Raw genomic sequence first — 24084 nt, 5'->3', positions numbered from 1 at the left:
ATTTTAGTGCATTCAGCACAGCCAACCATATTGCAATCGCTCCTCTGCAGTCTATCCTCTTGTTGTGGAGCTCGTACATGTACATGCATCCTCCACTGTTGCCATTATCAATACAAAGTAGCACATCCTTTTAACTTATCTGTCAGTAGACTCTATTTGGAGGCGCTAAAAACTACAACATGGCTGGCGGAGAGAAAACACAGTCGAAGTGAAGGTGCGTAAATAAGACAAACCCACAATACAGCGGATCCTGAAGAGACGGTCAGAAAGCGGTTTTAAGGGGATCTGTACAACTTAGTCCATGCAAAATTTTGACCAAAGAACCACCATTGGATGTTATGTAGACCGCAAATAAGTGTTTTACATGTAGAAAAAATTAGCATAATATGACCCTTTTAGAGACAGCATAAGTCCATTCCACGTGGCTAAAAATAAATAGGTAAGGTTTTTTAAACCAACCATTGTTCTGTTAAAGTAATTTCCCTTGAATCCCTTTTACATTCCACACTATAAAATAACAAACGTATGTGTAATTCATGCTGGTGGTGTATCAGATCAATATCGATATTAACAAATACTTGGGGTCCAATATCTGTATCGTATCGAAGTGAAAAGGTTTTATCAGGACATCCTTGGTATAATGTACTGTAGCTCCTTGTTTAAAATATCAATGTACTGCAAGCAGCCACCAACCTGATGCTCTCTTTTGTCAGCTGACGTCCACATTTTCAACGCTCTGCTCTCAGCAGCTCCAGAAGTCAGAGAAAAATACATGGAAAAATGGGACCTCATCACTGTAAGGCCTTGAACAACCTGCCAAATGTCACACGTCATTTTACAGCGACAATGAAAACATCACTTTTTTAACTGGATGTGCGATGAACGTTCGCTACTGTCATGAAATACCATTGTCACGAAAAGGCTGCTATGTTAACAGGCTATGTATTTTTATAATGTTTCTGATCACCATCGCTTTCAGATTAGAGGTTAGAAATGTGACCATTGGAAAATTTGATGGAATCCTCAACCAAACATATTCCAAATCTTTATCGTAACACCAACTTAATTTGCATTGCATAACATTATTACTTGTTCTCATGTATTGTGCATGTCTGTAGGAGATTTTAAATCAAATGAGGCAACAGAAAGTCCAGCCCAACCTGCAGACCTTTAACAGTATTCTCAAAGCCCTGAGACGTTGTGGCTTTTTAGCCCAAACGTTGGTTCTGCAGACGCTGCGTGAGATGAAGTCGCTGCGGATCGGTAAGAATTTTAAAGATCTACTTGTATAGTACAGTATGTACACAGATGGGGGAGTTTTTTGAATAATTTGTATGTTTGTGTATATGCAGTTCCCAGTCTGGCCTCCTTCCACCATGTGGTGGCTGTATTTTACAAACCAGGTGAGCACAAGTGTTGTTAAAGCTGGAGACTAACTGAACGAGTGGATAAAGCCTTGGCATCTCTGCAGCTACTTTTAAATTATAGTATTTGTAATTGCCAGCAGGGTGTGACATCAGTCCAATGGAATACAATAAATAAGCCCCACCTCCAGGTGTTGTTAATGAATGCACTGTACAAAAACTGTACCTCCATCTTCATACTTGAATCCCTCAAAGAATACATGAAATGATGCAATAAAATTAATTGTGGTTACCATTTGTCATTTAGGCATGTCTGTCAGAATCATAAACAACATTTTGCAGGAAATTCTGTCAGACATGGCAGGAAAAAGATTCACCTGTCAGGACCCTGATGATGGTACGTAACGTGTGTGTGTGTGTGTGTATGTGTGTGTGTTTATTCATTGTGTACTGGAATGATAGATTGCCTTCAATATGTTTTTTTTCAAATGTAATTCTGATTTTGTCTTGTTTTCTCATCAGTTTTATTCTTCTCCAATGTGATGAGAATTGTAAGTCACTTTTTTCAATACATTATTTTATTACAATGTTCCCTCTCCACTTTACGTTTCATTTACTTTACGGTCTTGGATATGAATTTTAAAATTGAACATTTTTAGAAACATGTATTATAGCATCTATTTGACATTACCCGCGGTATATTCAGTAGTGACTCTGCTTTGACCGCATGACATCGTACACGGCACACTGATGAAAGACCAACAAAGCACTGTGTTCTCTGTCCAAGCAGCTGATTGTGTTGTCTAAACATTCTATGTGCTCACGAGCTCAAACGTACTATGAACGCAGCAGACTCCGCGGGGAAAGTCCGCAGTCATCAGAGCTGCCATAATCAGTCATTGTAATTACCTGTGAAATTTCAGTCAAAAACAGCAATGTTGTTTACATTTGTCTGTCTTGGTGCCTTCCACTGACGTCGAGGAAGCGGAGCTGTTGTACTTGATAGCTTTGCGAATAAGTAAAATACGAGAAGCACAGTGGGTGGCTGTAGCTCCGAGTACTGGCTATCGGCTGCTTCGAGCAAGGTGTTGCAGCCACTTATTGACTGGACACATCAGCTGTGTCTGAAATTTTCTCAAATGTAAGTCATGTAAAACATTTTATTCATACGTTGATTGTATGTTATGCTGTGGTGGCAAAATGCAGATCGGTGTCATATTTAACGCGGATCGATGTAAAAAAGACATGCCGTGAAATGTTTTGTATGACGTACTACATAGTGCGCAGAGCAGACTTTGAGTTTTGTGCGCCTTGTAGGTTCTGTGTCATGTAAGTTCCAGTATGTTTGGGCGTAAGGTCTTCTGGCGCAGAACTTGATACCCAGAGGGAGCTGCTTACCATTGTGTAAAAGGTAAACCTCGTCATTGCTGTGCTAAAAGAAGGTAGCTTAGGTACTAGCTGCCATTACAAGCTCAATGAATCTTCATTCGCTACATAATATAGGAGGAAAATAATATAAAGATGATGGCAACAGTGTCTTTAAAAAGACTGCGCCAACAACTCTCCAAGACTTTGTCCGTAATGCGAAAGAAGACACAAGTGACGCTGCCACTATCGTCATTATTTAGTGTAAGTACCAATTTATTATATGCTACAGTTGTATTACTATAACAAGTGTTTGAGTGTGTGTGAAAGGTTATTAACCACATGTTGATTAAATTACATACAATATTCATATAAATCATAAATCAAATATCGTCTACTACAACATGGAAATTCACTTATTACAGGGTCTGCCAAACTCCGGCGATAATCTGGGGACACTGTATTGGTATTTAATAGACACTTTCTTTTGCATTTATGTGTATTTTCTTCACATGTATAATTGCAGTGTTTGGACAGTAAAGATCTGGAGCTGGCCTATGAAGTTCAACGCCTGGTGGAGGTCGGGGAGAACTGGAGGCTTCTGGGCAATTCCTACCTACAAAAACTTTACTAGTATGTAGTGTATTTTATTTGTGACTCCAGAATGAATGGAGTTTTGCGTAGTGAAAGCACAACTTGGGTACAAAAAGTATTAACTGGACCTACTTTCTTACCCTGCAGCAGCCGCTTTTTCAACCTTTTGTGTATGATGGAGCACATTGACGAGGTGCTGAAGTGGTACAGAGAGTTCATTCCCTCGGTTAGTACATTGCTAGTGTTTCCCTTGCGTTCTTTTTCTTCTGTAGGGGGCCACCACAAATACAGTGCATTCAGATCGAGCAGGAGGAAATTATGTTGACAATTTATAGCAACATTATCACTATATTTATTGAGTAGTCAAACCCCTCTAGATACCTTTCAAAAATCAGCAAATCTAGGAAAGAGATGATTGGGACTAAAACTGAAAGGTCTTAAAAGGGTGAGATGACCCCTGATATTTTATTGGTGTTGATGTGTGTTCATGGCAGGGCTGTACAGTGCGAGCATTTTAGTAGCATTTGCGACTAGAAATAGGTTGTGCGAGTAAAAAAAAAAAAAGAGCATACGTGCGAATATATATTTTAACCCTTTCATTTGCATTTTGCTCCTAAAATAAGTACATACAAAGTTGTTGTTTTTTTTTGTTTTTTTTACAAAGTTGATTAAACTAGAGTACAATGTTTGCGTCTGTATACAAATAGTGATTGATGCGGAATTGTCACTGATCACTCTGTATGCGCTAAGAGCTGTGTCCCTTCTTCTCCTTGCACAGAGGGGGCGAGCTGGAAGCCTAGCGGCTCCTAGTAGTCTCACATATTCAAAGTCTTCATACACGGACAAAAACAATTTCTTAGCTAGAGGAACTGGTCAGTAAAAGACAAAAAAATGTCACCACATTAAAACTTGACAAAAACTCCACTATGAGAAGTATGTGAAGCTACGCAGTAGCACAAACCAACAAAGATCACGGCTAGCTTCCTTGTTTCACGTGAAAGGAAAAGTGTTGTGCTAATACTAAAGCGGTGTCCCATTACATTGCTAAATATATGTTTTCAGTTCCAACAGTAGAAAAAAGCTGATTTAAAAAGCTGCTGTAAAATTATGTCGTTATATGACCTTCTCAGTCAGAACTACTTTGCACAAGAAGCACTGCCACAACAAATGTACATTGTACGCAATCAGAAAGGGTGTTAAGCTGCAGTGGCAATATTATCACCTGCCACACAGCATCCCTGAAGCAGTTGACAAGTTGGTGATACTGACTAAAATCTTTGAGGTAGCAAACATGCTTATGTCTCATAATAATGTTTGCCTGAAAAGAATACCACTCTTAAAGGTAAATTATTTTCAAATTGCTATTAACGTTTAAACATTTCCTTTTGTGTTTTTGTTAGCTGAATAATTGAGCACAGCTAAATGTTTTTTTAAAGAAGTTTAAAGACTATATTTTACTTGTTTTTTGATTCTCATCAGTCCCGAAAACATAAAATCAAGGCATGGCAGAGATATCCAGTTACATCAACAGATGTATTTTCATACATGGTAAATATTTACCCAAATAACTTTGTGCGAGTTTGCCGTTGCAGTCAGATGCTGTAAACAATAAGTTATTTATTTTTTCCATTCTTTTGTTGAGGGGCATATTGGCTCGTCTGCTTTTGCCGTTTCTAATACCAAATAGTGTATAGTTCCAACTTGTATCTGTCAGTAGTCTCCAAATGAAAGCGCTCAAAACTACAACATGGCTGACGGGGAGAAGAGACAGTGGAAGTGGAGGCACTTAAAGGACCGCCCACAAAACGGCGCATCATGAAAACAGAGCCAAAAAGCAGCTTGAAGATGGTCTGTAAAGCACCACTCTTACATGTTATCTGGACCTTAAAGAAGTGTTTCACATGTAGAAAAAAACATAATATGACCCTTTTTATTATTTTTTTAAGTACATCAACACATGAAACTTTAACATTTCAAAAAAGTTACTTATGTGAAGTATTTGTTTCAATAAAACCACAGGACACACATATTTGGGTTTAACTTTGTCCATCCTCACTTTACGGAAAAAATATTGGGACATACAGTATGTCATATATCGACATTAAGCCAAACAATATCGGAATATGAGTTTTGATCCATATCGCCCAGCCCTATACTTGTGTTAGCAACAGTGCTAGCACAGTTTAGGGATGTTCTCTGTGTTTAATTGAGGGTTGCACTAGCCCTCATGATGGCATTGTGTTGATATGTATGAGTACACATCTGTACGTTTGAGTGTTAATTTTGAAATTGTGTTATTTAGAACATTTCATATTGCTCCTAATTTTTTTCTGTGCTTCTACATTTTTTTCTGTGCTACTAGTTTTTTTCATTTAGTAGCACTGATGCTCCTAGTGAAAAAGCTAAGCGTACAGCCCTGATTCGTGGTAAAGAACACGGCAGATCGTCTTGTGTTTGATGGATTTATTAAGTGGTAGGACAAAGTTATGTATAGGTTTCACTTTTGCGTCTCAAAGCACATAACTGTGGTGTGTTTAAACACGTATGTCAAAAAACAAGAACAAAGACATAAACATGTACAGTGGCTCTGACATGAAAGCATGTAGCGCTCTTGTCACGGGTGCTGCTGTATGCCCTCCCACTCTACAAGTATTTACAGACGGCTTTCGTCTTATTTGTGACATTCAAAATACATGATAAAAAAAGCAGCAGAAACTTTGAGTTCTAATCATATTTGCTGCACAATTATGGCCAAAATGAATAATAATTATACATTGTTGTTAAAGGTTGGTATCGTTAGGTAAAACATATCAGTGTTTACCAGAGGTCAGCAATCTATTTGCGGTGGTGGCATGCCAATGGTGTAATTTGTAATGAGATACTGGTAGGCTAAAAAACTTTATACATATATTTAAAGACAGATCTTTGTTTTGTTTGGTCTAGTTATCCATTTTTGCTGGGGGTTTTTTAGGGCCATAGAAAAACGGACACGTTCCACGGATGGCCTGCACATCAGCAATTGTACACCACCGCTTGACCTCGTTCGCCAGGGCAGCAAGAAAGTTTGGCACACGACAAAAAGATGTCTCCAAAATACCGCTGTGTGTTTGATGCCGTTGTGGACTGTGAAAGGGTTTGATTTGATATGCAGCGGAGCCTGCTTTTTAATCCAACTGTTTTTATTGGCATTTTCAAATAGACAGAAAAAAGTGCAAGTCGAAACAGTACAATTTTAAAGTCAGTAAATTATTCACACCCTTTCCCTTAAACCCCAACCACCCACCCCACTCAGGTCAAACCAACAAGGGACATATGGCACAAACATATAACAAGTAAGACCACAAAGACAGACACATTCAAACACACACACACACACGTACACACACACACACACACACACACACACACACACACACATACGAGGTCAGAGACAGACAGACAGGCTGAAAGGAAAGAGAAAGGGAGAAATAAAAAATAAATAAATAAAAGGGAGATTATTCCTCATCTGCGTCTGGGCATAAGTCAAGAGAGTTGACATACAGTAAGAAAGGACTCCATGACCTTTCAAACGCTTGAGCAGAGCCTTTTAGCAAAAAGCTAAGTTTTTCCAATTTTAGGTTGTAGAGAACCTCTCTAATCCAAAGGCCGTGTGATGGGGGGCGAGCCAGCTTCCAATGAAACAAGATCAATTGCCTGGCCAGCAAGGTCGTAAAAGCAACAGCGCGTTTTAGTGGTACCGGGCACATGTTATCAGGGCATATGCCAAAAATGGCTGATAATGGGTTGGGGGAAAAGTTTTGACTGTATGCCTTTCCGATTGTGTCAAAAATGTCCTCCCAAAAGGAACATAATATAGAGCAGGACCAGAACATATGGACATGATCAGCCGGAGATTGTTTGCATCTATTGCAGGTATTGCTAACAGTGGGGTAGATTTTGGATAGTTTTGAATTAGTGTAATGAATTTTATGGATTACTTTGCATTGGATGAGACTATGACGGGCACATATTGAGGAGGAGTGGACCAGTTTCAGGGCAGAGTTCCAGTGTTGATCGGATATGTTGGTATTAAGATTGCTCTCCCACGAGGCTCTTATCACTGATAGAGTTTGGAGCACCTGAACTTAAGGAGGTATATAGCACAGAAATGCATTTTTTTATGATTAGGTCTCAAAGATAACAATGTATTTATAAGAGTCTCCGGAGGACGATTTGGAAAGTGTGGGAACTGCTTCTTTACGAAGTACCTCGTCTGAAAAAAACGAAAAAGGTGGGAGTTCGGCAAATCTTATTTGGAAGAGAGTTTAGCGAAGGATGACTCAGACTTAGACTTAGACAAACTTTAATGATCCACAAGGGAAATTGTTCAACACATTAGCTCAGTTACAATGATGGAAAGGACAATGCAGGTATAAATAGACTAATATAGCTATAAAAAAATCAAACATATATACGAATATATACATTTGTGTACAGAGTAATTTATATACAGATATATTATAATATGTATATAACATATATACAATATAAACCAATGACCATGTACAATATTACAGTATATACAGTCTATATGACAGCAGCAGCATAAAATGGAGAGTAGGTCCAGCAGGAAATAGAAAATAGACATTATAAACAAAGAGAAGTAGCTAACATGTCAGGTGTCAGGTAATAGGCAGATGTCATCTATTGCTGTATGGCGAGTGATTATACAGCTGGATGGAGTGTGGAATGAAGGAGTTCTTGAATCACACAGTGCGGGAAGGAAGTTGAAGGAGCCTGTTGGAGTATGAACTCCGCTGTCCCTTAATTGTCAGGTGGAGTGGGTGGGCAGGATTGTCCATGATGGCCAGCAGTTTGTCCAGTGACCTCCTGTCCCTCACTGACACAAACGCCTCCAATTGCGTGCCAATAGTTTGGCCGGCTTTCCGGATCAGATTATCAATCCGGTTTGAGTCCCTTTTGCTAGTGCTGCTCCCCCAACAAACCACTGCAAAGTACAGTGCACTGGCCACAACAGACTGATAAAATATCTCCAACAGCTTGCTGCACACATTGAATGACCTAAGCTTCCTCAGAAAAAAGAGTCTGCTCATGCCCTTCTTGTAAACAGCTTTGCAGTTGTCCTTCCAGTTCAGTCTGCTGTTTAAGTGGACTCCCAGGTACTTGTACTGCTCCACTACTGCCACCTCCCGGCCCTGGATCTTGATGGGCTCCACCGGGGTCACTCTCTTCCTGAAGTCGATGACCAGCTCCTTGGTCTTGTCCACATTAAGGACCAGATGGTTCGCCTGAGACCACTCCACAAAGTCAGCGATCAGTGTCCTGTACTCCAATTCCCGTCCCTCTCCGATACACCCGACCACAGCAGAGTCGTCAGAGTATTTCTGCAGGTGGCAGGACCTGGAACTATACTGGAAGTCTGAGGTGTACAGGGTGAACAGGAAAGGAGACAGGACGGTCCCCTGTGGAGCACCTACACCACTGACCACAGTATCCGACACGGAGCTCCCCAGTCGCACAAACTGGGGCCTGTCAGACAAGTAATCAGTGATCCAGGAGACAATGGATGAACTGACACCCATCCTGAGCAACTTGTCACTCATCAGAATTGGCTGAATGGTGTTAAAGGTACTGGATAAATCAAAAAACATGATCCTCACAGTGCCCTTCCCACCATCCAGGTGAGAGTGAGCATGATGCAGCAGGTAGATAACAGCATCGTCCACTCCTACATGGGGCTGATATGCAAACTGTAGAGGATCCAGGGAAGGAGCCACCAGTGGCCTCAGCTGATCCAGCACAAGTCTCTCGAGGACCTTCATGACCTGGGACGTCAGGGCAATAGGTCTGAAGTCATTTGAGCTCGATGGGATGGGCTTCTTGGGCACCGGCACTATGCAGGACGTTTTCCATAGCACTGGTATTCGTTCTAGCTTCAGACTCAGGTTGAAGATGAAGTGCAGGATCCCAGTTAGCTGAGCAGCGCAAGTCTTCAGGACCCAGGGGTTGACTCAGTCAGGGCCTGCTGACTTAGCTGGATTGACTTTCTCCAGCTGCCGTCTTACAAATCCAGGTGTCAGACACACCGGGCTGGCTTTCTCAGTGGGGGTGGAAGTGGGGGTGGAAGTGGGGGAGGGGAGAGGGGGGGGGAAACGGCTGTGGCAGGTAAAAGAGAAGGAGGGGGAGGTGGAGGTGTGAGAACAGGAGTAGTGGGGGGAGGGCCAGTAAGGGGTGCGTTGCTAAATCTGTTGAAAAACAAATTCAGCTCATTGGCTCTATCTGCACCCCCATCCAGCAGTTTGGCTTTATTGTTGAAGCCTGTGATGGCCTTCATACCTTTCCAAACCTCACGAGTGTTGTTTTGTTGGAGTTTAGCTTCAAGCTTCCTTCTATAGGCATCTTTCCCTTCTTGAAGATTAACTCTGAGCTGCCACTGAATCCTCTTCAACTCGTCCCGATCACCGAATCTGAAGGCTCGCTTCTTTTTATTTAGCAGCACCTTTAGCTGGCTGGTGATCCAGGGCTTGTTATTTGGGTAACAGTGGACAGTTTTTGTCGGGATGATGGAGTCCTCACAGAAATTTATGTAGTCAGTGATGCAGTCTGTGATTTTGTTGACATCTGTCCCGTGAGGCTTACAGAGTACTTCCCAGTCTGTAGTCTCAAAGCAGTCTTGTAAGGCTATGCCTGCCTCAATGCTTCTCATTTGCACTGATTTAGTTGAGATGGGCTGCCTCCTCACAGCAGTAATGAGGTGTTAAATGCACCAGATTATGATCAGACCGTCCCAAGGGGGGCAGGGCAGTGGCGCTGTATGCATCTTTTGAATTAGCATACAGTAGGTCCAGAGTTTTACTTTCCCGTGTTGCACAGTGTACATATTGATGGAAAGTGGGTAAAATATAGAGTCCAGAGAAACATGATTAAAGTCACCCGAAATGAGAATGAGGGCATCGGGATGTTTGGTCTGTTGCTTAGCAACAGCGGCGTGAATGGTGTCACAAGCAGCAGTTTCGTCAGCAGAAGGAGGAACATACACTCCGATGAAGATTACAGAAGTAAATTCCCTTGGCAAATAATATGGCCGAATTCCAACAGCCAGAAGTTCAATGTCCGGCATACAAACACACCCCTTTACAGTAATATGAGCAGGATTACACCACCTCTCGTTCACAAAGATGGCAATCCCTCCGCCTTTTTTCTTACCGCTCAGGAGTGTGCTTCTATCCGCCCGTGAGCTTGTGAAGCCGGGTAGAGACGCGCTGTGGTCCGGGAAGTCCGCGTGTAGCCAAGTCTCCGTAAAGCACATGATGCTGCACACGGCGTATGAGAACATGAAAACACTCCGTCTGCATAGAGGTCTTTCACATTGGTGATTCAATGATTGTGCCAAGTCATGAATGCAGGGTCAGTACGGGAAGGTTTAAATAATTGTTTTTTAAGTAGCGGGGTCAATATAGATGGGCTCTGAAAACCCAAGTGTTTCCGTGGCTGGTTCCATATTTTCATGGAGATCGATGCAATGGTGTTTGCGCCTTCAAGTTTAAATGGAAAAGGGAGTGATGAGCATAAGCAAGAACGTAATGAGAAGTGTGGGATCGCCGTTTCAAGGGATACCCAGGCCGGGAGGGTCTGAGAGCCTCCATCCATCCAGTATAAGAGTTTCTGTACATTATCCGCCCAATAGGAGCCTGCTTTTTAAACGTTATTGCAGACTATTGTCTTCATTTAAACGTTGCAGTCAAAATGGATTAATTTTTCAGTCCTACTTTTCACGTTTTTACTCACTTTTTTTCTGCCACAACTTTTTTCTTCCTCTCTGCCGCAGCATCCGTTACAGTGACGTGCAAATGCATCTTGGCCTTTTAGGCAAATCAGCTGATGATGTCATGACTTTAATGCCAGTTGCGTGCGTGCGTCGCGTGCGTCGCGTGCGTCACGTGCATGCGTCGCGTGCGTGCGTGCGTCGCGTGCGTCGCGTGCGTCGCGTCGATACTGGAACATAGTTTGTAGTTTACTTTTCAGCATTTGAAATGAGAACATAAAGAGTAAAACTCCTCATTCTGGCATTTTTTCCCTTGTGGTTTATCACTGTAGTTGTTCTACCCAAGGTACGAGAATATGATAGCCTTGCTGCAGGCTTTGGACACGGACAATCGTTTGGACATGCTGCCTACTATATGGAAAGGTGTGCTTAAAGATGTTATTATTGTCCCTGTCCTTTCATGATTAAGAATAAGAGTATGTGTGACAATACTAAGTATTTTCTAGATATTCGGACTTTGGGTCAAGATAATAAATTGGAGCTGATCATGGAGCTTCTCGCCTTGATGGCCAGAGACAAACACAGTCCTGAGGTCAGTGAAGTCTTCTTGAATTCTCCCAATAAATAGCACCACCTCCATTTTCATCTGCATGTTTGTCAAGGTCCAAGAGTCTTTTGCTGCTTGTGCCCTGGACGTGAAGAGTGTCTTCGTTGGAAACAACAAAAACAGGTTCAATCTGGAGTGGAGCAGCCCCACTCTTGCACATATTACCTCCCTGCTGCTGCGAGCCAACAAGATTCAAGAGGCTTGGTGAGAAAACGACTGGAGATTGTTCAAAGTGCATTTGAAAGAAAAGGCTATCTGATATTTTGTCTCTTCTTGGCAGGGAAATGATGCAGCTCTTCAAAGCAAATAACAGAGTTCCTTCGTAAGTTGATGATCAAGTGAACAGTCCCTCTAGAAATTCTACGCAATGTCGCGTTCGCATTAATTCACGCAAATGTAACCAATTTCTGCGAATTATGTGCGTTCTCGCAATTTAGTAAAGGCCCGCAACTTTGCTGCACATTTTGGCCAATCGCCTCTGACAGGTGCCTAAACATGCACATAATTGGTAAATGGGTTATACTTGTCTTGTGCGTTTCTACGTTCAAGGTACTCAAAGCGCTTTGACACTATTTCCACATTTACCTATTCACACACACATTCACACACTGATGGCGGGAGCTGCCATGCAAGGCTCTAACCACAACCCATCAGGAGCAAGGGAGAAGTGTCTTGCTCAAGGACACAACGGACGTGACTAGGTTTGTAGAAGCCTGGGATCGAACCAGGAACCCTCAGGTTGCTGGCACGGCCACTCTCCCAACTGCGCCACGCCGTCCCCCACATGAACTGTCTGATCAAAATGTATGTTTGATTCTTGTGTAGACAAAGAAGATACAACATGTAACAATATGTCAACTCTTTATACAGTACAGGCCAAAAGTTTGGACACGCCTTCTCCTTGTTGAATGCGTTTTCTTTATTTTCATGACTTTTACACTGTAGATTGTCACTGAAGGCATCAAAACTATGAATGAACACATAACAAAAAAAGGTGAAATAACTGAAACCATGTATTTTATTCTAGTTTCTTCAAAATAGCTAGCCTTTGCTCTGATTACTGCTTTGCACACTCTTGGCATTCTATCTATGAGCATCAAGCACACCTGTGAAGTGAAAACCATTTCAGGTGACTACCTCATGAACCTAGTCACGTCCGTTGTGTCCTTGGGCAAGACACTTCACCCTTGCTCCTGATGGGTGCTGGTTAGCGCCTTGCATGGCAGCTCCCGCCATCAGTGTGTGAATGTGTGTGTGAATGGGTGAATGTGGAAATAGTGTCAAAGCGCTTTGAGTACTTTGAAGGTAGAAACGCGCTATACAAGTATAACCCATTTATAACCATCACCCAGAAAAGATATTTGAAGCTAGCGAAGCCAAACATTAGTTTGTGAGGTATTTACATAATTTAAAGTTAAATTCCTAGTTAATTTTTCTGAGAAAAACTGATATAAATATGTCCACCTTGGAGGACACCGCTTCTGAGAAAGTAAAAGTTGAAAGACACTAAACTGAACATTATTGTTTTGCACTGGATCCATCCATCCATCCATCCATCCATCTTCCTCCGCTTATCTGAGGTCGGGTCACGGGGGCAGCAGCCTAAGCAGGGAAGCCCAGACTTCCCTCTCCCCAGCCACTTCGTCCAGCTCTTCCCGGGGGATACCCAGGCGTTCCCAGGCCAGCCGGGAGACATAGTCTTCCCAACGTGTACCGGGTCTTCGCCGTGGCCTCCTACCGGTCGGACGTGCCCTAAACACCTCCCTAGGGAGGCGTTCGGGTGGCATCCTGACCAGATGCCCGAACCACCTCATCTGGCTCCTCTCGATGTGGAGGAGCAGCGGCTTTACTTTGAGCTCCCCCTGGATGACAGAGCTTCTCACCCTATCTGTAAGGGAAAGCCTTGCCACCCGGCGGAGGAAACTCATTTCGGCCGCTTGTACCCGTGATCTTGTCATTTCGGTCATGACCCAAAGCTCATGACCATAGGTGAGGATGGGAACGTAGATCGACCGGTAAATTGAGAGCTTTGCCTTACGTTTCAGCTCCTTCTTCACCACAACAGATCGATACAGCGTCCGCATTACTGAAGACGCCACACCGATCCGCCTGTCGATCTCACGATCCACTCTTCCCTCACTCGTGACCAAGACTCCGAGGTACTTGAACTCCTCCACTTGGGGCAAGATCTCCTCCCCAACCCGGAGATGGCACTCCACCCTTTTCCAGGCGAGAACCATGGACTCGGACTTGGAGGTGCTGATTCTCATCCCAGTCGCTTCACACTCAGCTGCGAATTGATCCAGTGAGAGCTGAAGATCCTGGCCAGATGAAGCCATCAGGACCACATCATCTGCAAAAAGCAGAGACCTAATCCTGCAGCCACCAAACCGGATCCCCTCAACGCCTTGACTGCGCCTAGAAATTCTGTCCATAAAAGTTATGAACAGAATCGGTGACAAAGGGCAGCCTTGGCAGAGTCCAACCCTCACTGGAAACGTGTCCGACTTACTGCCGACAATGCGGACCAAGCTCTGACACTGATCATACAGGGAGCTGACCGCCACAATCAGACAGTCCGATACCCCATACTCTCTGAGCACTCCCCACAGGACTTCCCGAGGGACACGTTTAAATGCCTTCTCCAAGTCCACAAAGCACATGTAGACTGGTTGGGCAAACTCCCATGTACCCTCAAGGACCCTGCCGAGAGTATAGAGCTGGTCCACAGTTCCACGACCAGGACGAAAACCACACTGTTCCTCCTGAATCCGAGGTTCGACTATCCGGCGTAGCCTCCTCTCCAGTACACCCGAATAGACCTTACCGGGAAGGCTGAGGAGTGTGATCCCCCGATAGTTAGAATACACCCTCCGGTTCCCCTTTTTAAAGAGAGGAACCACCACCCCGGTCTGCCAATCCAGAGGTACCGCCCCCGATGTCCACGCGATGCTGCAGAGTCTTGTCAACCAAGACAGCCCCACAGCATCCAGAACCTTAAGGAACTCCGGGCGGATCTCATCTACCCCCGGGGCCTTGCCACCGAGGAGCTTTTTAACTACCTCAGCAACCTCAGCCCCAGAAATAGGTGAGCCCACCACAGATTCCCCAGGCACTGCTTCCTCATAGGAAGACGTGTTGGTGGGATTGAGGAGGTCTTCGAAGTATTCCCTCCACCGATCCACAACATCTGCAGTCGAGGTCAGCAGAACACCATCCTCACCATACACGGTGTTGATAGTGCACTGCTTCCCCTTCCTGAGGCGGCGGATGGTGGTCCAAAATCGCTTCGAAGCCGTCCGGAAGTCGTTTTCCATGGCTTCCCCGAACTCCTCCCATGTCTGAGTTTTTGCCTCCGCGACCGCTGAAGCCGCACACCGCTTGGCCTGTCGGTATCTGTCCGCTGCCTCAGGAGTCCTATGAGCCAAAAGAACCCGATAGGACTCCTTCTTCAGCTTGACGGCATCCCTCACAGCCGGTGTCCACCAACGGGTTCTAGGATTACCGCCACGACAGGCTCCAACTACTTTGCGACCACAGCTCCAATCAGCCGCCTCGACAATGGAGGCGCGGAACATGGTCCACTCGGACTCAATGTCCAGCACCTCCCTTGTGACATGTTCAAAGTTCTTCCGGAGGTGGGAATTGAAACGCTCTCTGACAGGAGACTCTGCCAGACTTTCCCAGCAAACCCTCACAATGCGTTTGGGCCTGCCAGGTCTGTCCGGCATCCTCCCCCACCATCGCAGCCAACTCACCACCAGGTGGTGATCGGTAGAAAGCTCCGCCCCTCTCTTCACCCGAGTGTCCAAAACATGAGGCCGCAAATCCGATGACACAACTACAAAGTCGATCTTGGAACTGCAGCCTAGGGTGTCCTGGTGCCAAGTGCACATATGGACACCCTTATACTTGAACATGGTGTTCGTTATGGACAATCCGTGACGGGCACAAAAGTCCAATAAAAAAACACCACTCGGGTTCAGATCCGGGCGGCCATTCTTCCCAATCACGCCTCTCCAGGTTTCACTGTCGTTGCCAATATGAGCGTTGAAGTCCCCCAGTAGAACGAGGGAATCACCCGGGAGAGCACCCTCAAGTACTCCCTCGAGCGAATCCAAAAAGGGTGGGTACTCTGAGCTGCTGTTTGGCGCGTAAGCGCAAACAACAGTCAGGACCCGTCCCCCCACCCGAAGGCGGTGGGAAGCTACCCTCTCGTCCACCGGGTTGAACTCCAACATGCAGGCTCTGAACCGGGGGGCAACAAGAATTGCCACCCCAGCCCGTCGCTTCTCACTGCTGGCAACGCCAGAGTGGAAGAGAGTCCAGCCCCTCTCGAGAGAACTGGTGCCAGAGCCCTTGCTGTGCGTCGACGTGAGTCCGACTATATCTAGCCGGAACTTCTCCACCTCGCGCACTAGCTCAGGCTCCTTCCCCCCCAGCGAGGTGACGTTCCACGTCCCAAGAGCTAGCTTCTGTAGCTGAGGATCGGACTGCCAAGTACCCTGCCTTCGGCTGCCGCCCAGCTCACATTGCACCCAACCTCTATGGCCCCTGCTATGGGTGGTGAGCCCATTGGAGGGGGACCCACATTGCCTCTTCGGGCTGTGCCCGGCCGGGCCCCATGGGGACAGGCCCGGCCACCAGGCGCTCGCCATCGTATCGTTTTGCACTGGATGTCTCTTTAAAAACACTCAACTGTAAAAAAAAAAAATATATATATATATATATATATATTTGCTTGAAACAGTGGATATCTCTGCACAATTATTTGCACTTAAAAACATGTTTTTAGTATGATTAGAACATTTGAGCTTATATTTGTGTTCAAATACAGTAAGTGTATTTATCTTAAACATTCCTGCCACTTCATTTTACACAATATGGCATTTATAGGTCTTTTTGGGGGGGGGACATATACCACAATAATATCGTAGCGTGGTCTTAATACTGTGATAATATCGTACCATGAGATTTTGATACCGTTACATCCATTCAATACAATATTTGATTTCCAATTTTTGTTGAAACTCTGTGCTTTTTTTAAGGTAAGGATACTATATATTATTGTGTCTGTAATACTATTGGTATTGCTGGCCACATAGTAACTATGTGTTTATACTGTGCCGCTATCTGATTTGTAATTTACCAGTAATGAGCTGTTTGAAGACTTCCTGTCTGTGTGCCGGCAAGATGGTTCTGCCCACAGAGCCGTCGAGCTTGTCCAGCTGTCAGCAGCCTTCTGTCTGCAGGCAACACCAAGTCTGGCCAAGCGGACACTGGCTGACTTTGATTTGAAGGAGGAGCAAAGGTGAGGACAGTTCCCTTTATTTCATAACACTTTAACTATCTTTTTATTGAAGTGATAATCAGGAGCAGGCATTGGCACTGTCTGTTGTAGTTTATGTAAACATCCTTTTAATGTATTTGTTTCTCATCATTAAAGGCCTACTGAAACCCACTACTACCGACCACGCAGTCTGATAGTTTATATATCAATGATGAAATCTTAACATTGCAACACATGCCAACACGGCCGGGTTAATTTATGAAGTGCAATTTTAAATTTCCCGCTAAACTTCCGGTTGAAAAACTCCTTTGGTAATGACGTATGCGTGTGACGTCACGACGGCAACAGAAGTATTCGGAGCCCGTTGAATCCAATACAAAACAGCTCTGTTTTCATCTCATAATTCCACAGTATTCTGGACATCTGTGTTGGTGAATCTTTTACAATTTGTTTAATGAACAATGGAGGCTGCAAAGAAGAACATTGTAGGTGGGATCGGTGTATTAGCGGCTGGCTGTAGCAACACAACAAGGACTACTTACTTGGATAGCAGACGCCTAGCCGATGCTAGCCGCCAACCGCACGGATGATCGGGTGAAGTCCTTCGTCGCGCCGTCGATCGCTGGAACGCAGGTGAGCACGAGTGTTGATGAGCAGATGAGGGCTGGCGTAGGTGGAGCGCTACATAGCTCTGTGAGGTCCGGTTGCTAAGTTAGCTTCAGCGTCGTTAGCAAAAGCATTGTTAAGCTTTGCCAGGCTGAGAATTATTAACCGTGTAGTTACATGTCCATGGTTTAATAGTATTGTTGATCTTCTGTCTATCCTTCCAGTCAGGGATTTATGTATTTTGTTTCTATCTGCATTTGAGAACGATGCTATCACGTTAGCTCAGTAGCTAAGTGTTTCACCAATGTATTGTCGTGGAGATAAAAGTCACTGTGAATGTCCATTTCGCATTCTCGACTCTCATTTTCAAGAGGATATAGTATCCGAGGTGGTTTAAAATACAAATCCGTGATCCACAATAGAAAAAGGAGAGAGTGTGGAATCCAATGAGCCAGCTTGTACCTAAGTTACGGTCAGAGCGAAAAAAGATACATCCTTCACTGCCTCTCTAGTCATTCACTCTAACGTTCCTCATCCACGAATCTTTCATCCTCGCTCAAATTAATGGGGTAATCGTCGCATGACACATAGAATGGATCTGCTATTCCCGTTTAAATAAAAAAAAATTCATTTCAGTAGGCTTTTAATGTCATTATAAAGGAAAACTGCACTTTTTGGGAATTAAGACTTTGAATGTAATTTGTCCTTCAAATAAAAAGTGTGGTTTCCCTTTAACAATTCCTCGTGTACAATTATGTTTTTCACTTTAAAAATCGATCCTCAATGACTGAAGTATATCTGTTGAGCTGATTTGAACACATTTGTATTTTTTTCAATATTTATTATATTAATATCACCTTACTTTTCAATGCTAATAACTCTTACTTGTGTTTTTCTTCTGTCAAGGATCATATTGTCTGAGCTTGAGACTGTCGCACAGCTTGCAGACTGAAAGAGACGTTCTAATATTGAGAAAGCTGAACAGTTCAGGTGAACATATGACATATTTAGGACCAGTGTACCTGTTTGTGTGTAATAAAATACACAATGTGACAAAACTCAATCTATAAAAGAAAACTTACTTGTAGATAAGCAGAAGATGCATTTGTGTGTTTGTCCTCTGGAGGCTGCAAATTATCAGCAAATGACTACCTTACTGCTGTATCTTAAAGGGTAGCTGCACTTTTTTTTTTTTTTTTTGCTTATGATACAAGCACCAAAAAGTTTTTCTTTTTTTGTGCATTCTAACTCGTAAATAAGCACTAGCAAAAGTCTGCTAACAATAGAGGTAATGGGATTTGTACTATTCTGCCTATTCAGTGCTCTAAAAAACATCCAAAAACTTTTGTCAACATTTTATATACACACTGTAAGTACCGGTATATATGTAATGTAGTAACTGGCTCTTTCATAATAACATGTAATATACGTATTCTGGTCATTTTAAGCATACAGCAGCGTATTATTTGACAGACGCATCACAACGTTCGCTATTTACTTCAACAACAGCTACTACTACTACTAATCATGGTAGACTTCATGAGAGACAACATTGACCACTTTGGGAGAAATGAGGATCCAGATCCTTATAGTTTTTGGCATGAATATAAATAGGATAATATACAAGTTTTAGAAGCTGTGTGCTAAGCAGATCCAGCTTTGGGGAAACACTAAGCATCATGTAGCACTATTGCTAAGTTCTAAGCAAGATGTACAAACTACAAACATAATAAAACAATCACTTACAGTACAATGTCCTCTCGCATTGGCATGCCGACTGATGGGATGTTCATATCTTCCCGTTTATATAATTCTCACGTGGGGGAAAAAACAAGCATTTTTTTGTGTCTTTTTCATTATCTCCGAGTACAAGTTGGATGTAAAAGTTGAACAACTTCTCGTATTATGTCCACAACTTTTACTATTCAGGTGAGGTGCATGATCTATCAGCTAGAATTAACTTTTACAAACTCCAGCTGCTGCGATGCTGTAACTGCTTAAGCTAGTTATCTCTCTGTTATCACGGCGCCACTAAAATAATTTGTCTGTGTTAGTGCTTTTAATAACAATATAGCTAATACTTGGTTAATATTCAGGTCACAACATGTAAATGGAGTATTGTTGGTGGTGCGTTTTTTTTAAGAGTGCTTTATGGGCGCTAGAGTACTCCCATTAGCTGTATTGTTAGCCACCTCGTACTTAACATATTTTTTTTACTTAGAATGTATAATAATAAGAAAAACATATGTGTTCTTGTCTTACATAGGGATTGTGAATGATAGACAAAATTCCCCCAAAAAGTGCAGTTGTCTTTTAAATATGAAAAAAACAAGTGTCATGAACATTACTTTTCATTGAATAATACAGCAGCACATTGTCACACTGCATAAAAACTGAACATGTTGACATAATTTTCTCTTGGCGATAACACTAACTTCCTGAAAAGAGTGATTAGCTATTTCCTGCAGAATGTCAAACATGTTTAAAATGTTTAAAACGCAACAAGTGTGTTTGTTTCTCTTTTGTTTTTCAACTTCTAAATGGCAAACCAACAAGGAGTCTTTCGAATAATCTGTGTATCATTCATTCATTTTTTTCCCCATTTGAAATCACCAGTAAAAGAAAATGTATAAGTTTTTTTCACAATCACTGAAGTTTTTTTTTAAAGATAAATCGAAAAATAATATTTTTCTAATTTTACATATATTAGTTTAATCAAATGTGGGGTAAAAATGCATACCAGGCATACAAATGTAATTTTTTTTTGTAACATTTGAAATGCAGAGTTCACCCAGAAGTAGTTTAACGGGGATTTGGGCTTGCAGATAAATAAACGTTAGAGAAGAAGACCGAGGCAAACCGGAAGCAGGCATGTGCACAGTCATTTTAGGGGACAGTTGCCCAAACCAGAAAAAAGAGCACCCATTGCGAAAATTATACCTAAAATAATTGTGCATTCTAATTAGGAGTTATTATGACTAACATAAATCTCTACAAAGCTGACAACACAGTAAGCCTACACACATTCTTAGTGCACAGGAAAATTTACTAATTCAGTGCGCCGCTACTAGTTTTGAATACACTGAATGAATACAGGGTAGAAAAAAAAGACGTCCTCTCCTTTTTAGTGCGCAAACAAGCTAAAGAGTATCTGAGTGCCCTCAGCGGTTAGGCTGGCTGAGGATGTGCTTATTTCTGTTTGTCAACATGTTTGCAGGAACATTTTTACACCATGATGTTCTACACTGTAGAATCTACAGTCTGCATAATGTATTTAATGTAATCAAGAAATGTTATTATTGCTAATTGGACTAAAAAATTCTGCAAAATCATACTGCGAGGTGCTGTAATACTCTGAGTCACCACAAAGAGGTGAAGTGTTCGTGAGCTAGCAGGTCACAAAATGTATAGTGAGTGTATGGACAATTAAAGGAGAGGCGCCATGCTTGGTACCTAGAACGTGTGCGGTTGTGCCCGGAAGCATGCAATTCTGTCATTCTGATGTTAGTTTTCCTAATGAAATAAACCAAAATGATAAGTCTAAATATAGTATGAATATACTACAGCTCATGAACTTACAATAAAACATGCTTTTATTTAATCTAAGTAGTATATACAACAATCATTTTGGGGAAATTTTGCAGCTGTTTTTGATGCACTCTACCGCTGCATTCATGCAGTGTTTAGTGACCAGTGGCTCTCTGAGACCTTTTCGCCGGTAAAATAAATGTATGTCAGAAATCACACTACGACCAAATATTAACGTATTAACCTCCTTTTGCCAAAATCCTCATTAGTTTTGAACCATCACTTACGGAGAAATTCTGACTTTTGGGCATATATGTAGTATGTATGCTTGCTTACCTCGCACAAGAAACCGTTATTAGCTCTCCAGCGATCGCGGCGAACCTTCCCTTCCCATATTTTTCTCCTTGTTGGGTTGCGGGAAATGTATGTGATTGCTTCCCACATTTTCTGTGAGTGGCGCATCCCCACAACAGCGCATGTTTATACGGCAAACACTCTTCAATTAAAAATAAATGTATAATGACGAAGTGTAGTGTCGCTTGGCTGTGGCTTCAAACTGGCCCTTTGACCAATCATTGAAGAGTTTGCTTGAAACCGGATTGTCCATACTCTCTTTATACACAACTCTGAGCAGGTGCCTGTTGCTACATTCTCCTTTTGGACAAGAATAAAATCCTCAGTCTGCAGAAAAAAGTTTTTTTTACCCAAAACAGGTTTTTTTTTTCATATTCTGACACTGGAACCAGAAGTTGCTATTTAAAGACTGATCTGTAAAAAGTTCAAGTTAAAGTACCACTGATAGTCACACACGCACACAGTAGGTGTGGTGAAATTACTCTCTGCATTTGACCCATCCCCTTGTTCCACCCCCTGGGAGGTGATGGGGGGAGTGAACAGCAGCGGTGGCCGCGCTCGGGAATCATTTTGGTGATTTAACCCAAGTAGAAAAAAATTATATGTAATAATAATATGTAAAATTAAAAAAAATGTTTTGGTTAAAATGGTCATTTTGTTTTTGTTGTATGAATTATAAAATGAAAATCTAACATTTTTCTTTGTTATTGCTCTTTGACACTAAAAAAAAGTATATTAAAAATGTAATTTAAATAAACCAATCATCTTTTTCAATTCCCATTTACGGAATGAAAATTCAATGACCGAGTTAATGTGTTTTTTATCAGTTCACTCAGTTTTCAGTTTGATAGACGGATGATTAGACTTAGACTTAGACTTAGACAAACTTTAGTGATCCACAAGGGAAATTATTCAACACAGTAGCTCAGTTACAATGATGGAAAGTGTAAGGATGGAAAGGACAATGCAGGTATAAATAGACTAATATAGCGATAAAAAATCTAACATGTATACTAATATATACATAATATGTGTACAGTATATTATATATACAGATATATTATGTCTATAACCTATATACAATATATACCAATGACCATGTACAATATTACAGTATATACAGTATATGTGACAGCAGCAGCATAAAACAGAGAGTTAATTAATGAAAAAAATAGGAGATGTTAATTTTTTCAGTCTTTGTTTAAAAAAAATTTCAGTGAAAATGTGACATCTTTTGTTTTGGGAGTGTGGAAAAACAAAGACACACATACTGCCAGTGACACTTTTGAGTTGCACAGCAAAAATGCATTGCAACGTGCAGCAAAGACTGTTTAAGTCTATTTGAACTCCTACCACCATTAGGAGCACTTAGCCTGTCCACCTGGCTACCATCTCATGGAGAAGGTTAGGGCAGGATTTTTCCATCCATCCTTTTTCTACCGCTTGTCCATTTCGGGGTCGCGGGGGGTGCTGGATCCGGACACCCTGGACAAGTCGCCACCTTTTTATTTATTCTCCATGATGAGACTGAGTCCATGTTTCCTTTTTTTCCCCCTCAACAATGCAAATTCAAAGTTGTGGCACTTATTAGCACTACTGTAAATCCTGTCTGATTCCAATCAAATGCAAGTCATCAGTATAAGGTAATACACCAACTTATATTCTTGTCTTCATGAAAGAAGGGAATCTATATGAGTTAAACATGCTTGTATTTTTATTAAACACCTTTAACTTGTCTATTTTATTGATTAAATTTATGTATATTTATCACCTCGACTTGGTCATTTGATAAGTAGCTGAAAAAGTGTGGGTACTTCTGCTTTAGTGTTTATAGTGTTACTCTGCACCTTTGTTCACAAAGATCCTAACTTGGTTGTCAGTTAAGTAATGTACAGCTGTACTGTACCTTTGCCTACATGTTCAATAATGAAGTGCAACTTTGTTTGTCAATACTTTATTTAGCCTTTTTTTTAAATTGTTTTGGTCGTGTATATTTCAGGGTCCCCCACCCCCTACTTAACAGAGACAGAACCTATTTTATTGCCGTTAGTTTTGATTTGTATTCAAGTGAAAGTTTTGCTAGCAGACTGTATTTTTTATATATATATATTTTATTTTGTTTAAGTTGGAGGTTTAAAAGTTTACATTCCAATTACATTGTTAAAATATATGAGAAATACAAGTTTATTGCATTTAAAAGGGTATATGTGCATTATTATTATGTATCATCATATTAGTGGTAGGTCAATATATTGTTGTGCAAAATGTGTTACTGGCCCAGGCTGACATACAGTAGCGTAATTTCCGGGCTATAGAGCGCACCTAAATATAAGCCGCACCCACCTAATTTTGTACATTAATTGGCCGCACAAGTACATAAGCTGCATGTGTACACATTAAAACATTAAATATTTCTACAAGTGCTTGTGTTCGATCACAAATTTAACAAAAGACTGTGCCTGTAACACGGCATACAGTACCTTACCAGCTGAAACTGCTAAAGTTGTGTTCTCGACAGGCCTTTCAGGCCCCGTTAGTGGTGGTGAATGTCTGTTCTGTACAGTGGCGGTTTCCTTTTTCAAAGGCAGGGTTGTCGTCTTAGGCTTTAGGG

General features: G+C 42.1%; 1 protein-coding gene and 1 long non-coding RNA gene across 2 annotated transcripts in view; both read left to right on the top strand.

Moving 5' to 3' along the window:
• Nucleotides 1-23207, top strand: part of ptcd3 (pentatricopeptide repeat domain 3) — a 38097-nt gene extending 14890 nt beyond the window's left edge. Inside the window, exons 11-23 of the mRNA XM_062045306.1 lie at nt 714-796; nt 1119-1263; nt 1353-1403; nt 1672-1761; nt 1887-1915; nt 3256-3362; nt 3471-3549; nt 11421-11511; nt 11595-11680; nt 11751-11899; nt 11976-12017; nt 16848-17006; nt 18498-23207. Of these exons, the coding sequence (XP_061901290.1) occupies nt 714-796; nt 1119-1263; nt 1353-1403; nt 1672-1761; nt 1887-1915; nt 3256-3362; nt 3471-3549; nt 11421-11511; nt 11595-11680; nt 11751-11899; nt 11976-12017; nt 16848-17006; nt 18498-18543 (1157 nt within the window). The 3' untranslated portion in view covers nt 18544-23207. The remainder of the gene's footprint in view (nt 1-713; nt 797-1118; nt 1264-1352; nt 1404-1671; nt 1762-1886; nt 1916-3255; nt 3363-3470; nt 3550-11420; nt 11512-11594; nt 11681-11750; nt 11900-11975; nt 12018-16847; nt 17007-18497) is intronic.
• Nucleotides 1925-3204, top strand: LOC133648837 (uncharacterized). The gene is made up of 3 exons (XR_009825938.1): nt 1925-2505; nt 2682-2775; nt 2868-3204. It is a non-coding gene; the product is annotated as an uncharacterized LOC133648837 (long non-coding RNA).
• Nucleotides 23208-24084: the final 877 nt, after the last annotated feature.

The sequence above is a fragment of the Entelurus aequoreus genome, linkage group LG04 (assembly GCF_033978785.1).
Source record: "Entelurus aequoreus isolate RoL-2023_Sb linkage group LG04, RoL_Eaeq_v1.1, whole genome shotgun sequence".
In the NCBI taxonomy this organism is placed as follows: Eukaryota; Metazoa; Chordata; class Actinopteri; order Syngnathiformes; family Syngnathidae; genus Entelurus; species Entelurus aequoreus.
The sequence above is the reverse complement of the archived record's forward strand: the minus strand, read 5'-3'. Positions and strand labels throughout refer to the sequence as shown.